Below are 2,644 nucleotides of genomic sequence, written 5' to 3'. Positions count from 1 at the left end.
CTACACGACAGGGGGGCTCCAGGTCCCAGGTGGGGACCCCCAGAGTGTCACGGATCCACCCTGCACATATCCGTGGTTCCACAGAAGAGAGAAGGGGGCCGAGGAGGAGGCTCCCGCTCTGCCCCAGAAACCGGTCAGCTCCCAGGGGAGCCTCAGGACGGGGCGCTGCTCCTAGGGCCCCAGGGTGAGGCTGGGCCTGCCCCGTAAGTGGCCAGGAGAAAGTGGCCGGTGTCGGCAAGTCCCCTGCGGCAGAGACGTCCAGAGGAGACACAGCACGTGAGGCCGCCTCTCGGCGCCGACATTTCACTCCTGACATCACAGTCCCCCACAGAAAAGCCAAGGAGTGGAGGGCAGCTTGGGCACGGGGACCGGGCAGGCAGGGCCAAGGAACTAAACAGGCACCGGAGGAAAAAGGGGGAGGCAGAGGGGCCAGAGAGCTTTGAAAGAAACAGAACAAAACGAGAGACTTAAAGGGAGGTCGCTGGCACAGCAGGACACATGGCACGCAGGGCTGAAGGAGAAACGAGCTGGAACCAGCCGCCAAGGAACACCAGGAACCCCCAAAGCCAGGTCCAAAGTCCTCTGACCGCCTCTCCCCAGAGCCTGCCCCTCCTGGCCCCGCTGAGGAGGTCAGCAACCCCGGCCCCTCCCCATTCCAAAATCTCTGCGGACCCATCCCCGTCCGGCTGCTCTGTGGTGAGGGGGGAGTCCTCAGACCCCCTCACAGCGTTTCCCCCGCTGCACCTACTAATTACACCTGCCCTCACATCTCCGCCACCTCAGGGAAGACCCTCCCTGGTGTTGATCAACACGTTAAAACTTTGGTCCTCAGAGGCTCTTAAGAAAGCTGACCTTCCTGTCACCTTGCCCGGGAGTTACCCTTAGTTCCCACTTTGCTGGCTCAGTGGAGCCAGTCAGGAGGAGAGAAATCTGACAGACCAGGATTTTGAAGAGAGAAACACTGTCAGTGGAAAACTTGCTCCTATAAATAGGACGGTACCGGCTTTCATCTTGGTGACACCATTTTTCTTTCTGCACTGGGGACGGAGTGCTCCGGCGCTTGAAGGCAAGGACATTCCCTCTCTCCTGCACTAACAGCCCCGACAAGTCCGACGGACAGAAAACCTGGCTGCGGGAGCCCCAGCGCGGAGCCGTCCGCGACGTCTGCCGGCCTGGATGGGGCAGAGGGAGTCCCGACCGCGGAGACCCTGGGACGCGGGGACTCCGGAGGCTGCCCCCGCCCGGCCGGGACCGGGTAACCCTCGGCCACGAGCACTGCCACTCCGGGCCCGGCCAGGCTCGCAGTCCCCGAGCCTCGCCCTGAGCGACCCAAGGGCCGAATCCCCGGGACTGGCCGCGGCGCTCCCCGACGGGACCGCCGGGCAACCGACCTCGGACGCGCCCCTTCCACAGGGAAGACCGCGGACCCGGCAGCCGGCTCTGTCCGCCGGGGACGCAGGAAGGGACCCGCAGACCCAGCGGGTGGGCGGGGGGGAAGCCGCGGCGCGCCCACGGAGCCCGGGCCGGCTTACCGATCTTGGCCAAGCTGGCCACGAGGATCCAGAGCGCGATGATGTACGGGTCCTGGACGTGGTGCCATTTGAAGGTGACCACCTGGAAGCCCTGGCTCTCCTCGTGCGCGCCGCCAGGCTTCTCCTCGACGCCCTGCGCCCGCGGCAGCTCGCCCAGCGCCAGCAGCGCCAGCAGCGCCAGCAGCAGCTCCCATCCGGGGCCCGGGGCCCCGCGCCCTGACATCGCCGCCACCGCTCAGCGCCCTGTCCGGATGCTCCGGTCGCGAGAGCCCTGCTGCGCTCTGCGGGACGTGCCGCGCCGGGGCCGCCGGACCAGCGGGGCCGGCGGGACTCGCGCTGGGCGGAGCGGAGCCGAGTGCGCTCTGGGTGAGGGCTGCTGTCCCGGTCCCCGCCCGCCAGGGTGGCCTTTAATCCGGCGCCCCCTCCCTCCCCGGGGCGGAGCCTTCCCGCCCTCGCCTCGCACACGAGAGCGCAGCCGGAGTCGCCTGCTCTCGGCCCGCCCGCCGGCGTGCGCCAGGCCGCCAGACCTCGCCTCCCACCCCCGCGCCCTGGGAGCCTCATCTTCCACCCACGCCGGCCTGCCCCCTCCCCGCCCCGCGCGCTCTGCGTCCCGCCCTCTCTGGCGCCCGGGGCTGGAGGGCGCAGGCCCGGGCGACCGCCTCCCTTGGGGGCGGAGGGCAGCACCGGGGTCCCTGCGGTCTCAGCTGCCGGGTGTGGGCGTCGGTGCCTCGGGCGCCCCTTGGCTCCAGTCCTGAGTTGCCTGGGGCCGCTGTGGGCACACTCACCCGGAGGCGCTCCTCGTCCCTAAAGGCGGGGGGCCTGGGGTTGCGCCGAACCCACTAGAGGCCTGCGGTCAGGAGGGGCCAGGCCTTAAGGCCCCTGCTGTGTCTCCGCCTGGAGCCTGCATTTCCTGACAGGGTCAACAACTTGTCAGAAACCAGGGCCTCCCCACTGCGCCTTGGTGGGGGAGAAACCAAGTCCCTCTGCCCTCCCCCATCCAGGGCTGCCCCTGTGCCTTTCAGGAAGGGCCCCTCCCCTCCGACCCGGGAGCCAAGCCCCCCCCCCCCAGCCCCCAAGACCTCCAGCAGGGGGGCCCCGGGGCCCTCGTCCCC

General features: G+C 69.0%; 1 protein-coding gene across 2 annotated transcripts in view; it reads right to left on the bottom strand.

Moving 5' to 3' along the window:
* Positions 1 to 1,950, bottom strand: part of SLC9A3 (solute carrier family 9 member A3) — a 39,774-nt gene extending 37,824 nt beyond the window's left edge. The window contains exon 1 of one of the 2 annotated variants that reach the window (XM_007471915.1): positions 1,533 to 1,950. In XM_007471915.1, the coding sequence (XP_007471977.1) occupies positions 1,533 to 1,755 (223 nt within the window). In that variant the 5' untranslated portion in view covers positions 1,756 to 1,950. The remainder of the gene's footprint in view (positions 1 to 1,532) is intronic. The other variant, XM_007471916.1, reaches the window with a different exon arrangement.
* Between the last annotated feature and the right edge of the window lie 694 nt (positions 1,951 to 2,644).

The sequence above is a fragment of the Lipotes vexillifer genome, unplaced genomic scaffold, assembly GCF_000442215.2.
Source record: "Lipotes vexillifer unplaced genomic scaffold, Lipotes_vexillifer_v1.1 scaffold1063, whole genome shotgun sequence".
Classification (NCBI taxonomy): Eukaryota; Metazoa; Chordata; class Mammalia; order Artiodactyla; family Lipotidae; genus Lipotes; species Lipotes vexillifer.
Note: the sequence above shows the minus strand (reverse complement) of the source record. Positions and strands in the feature narration are given on the sequence as shown.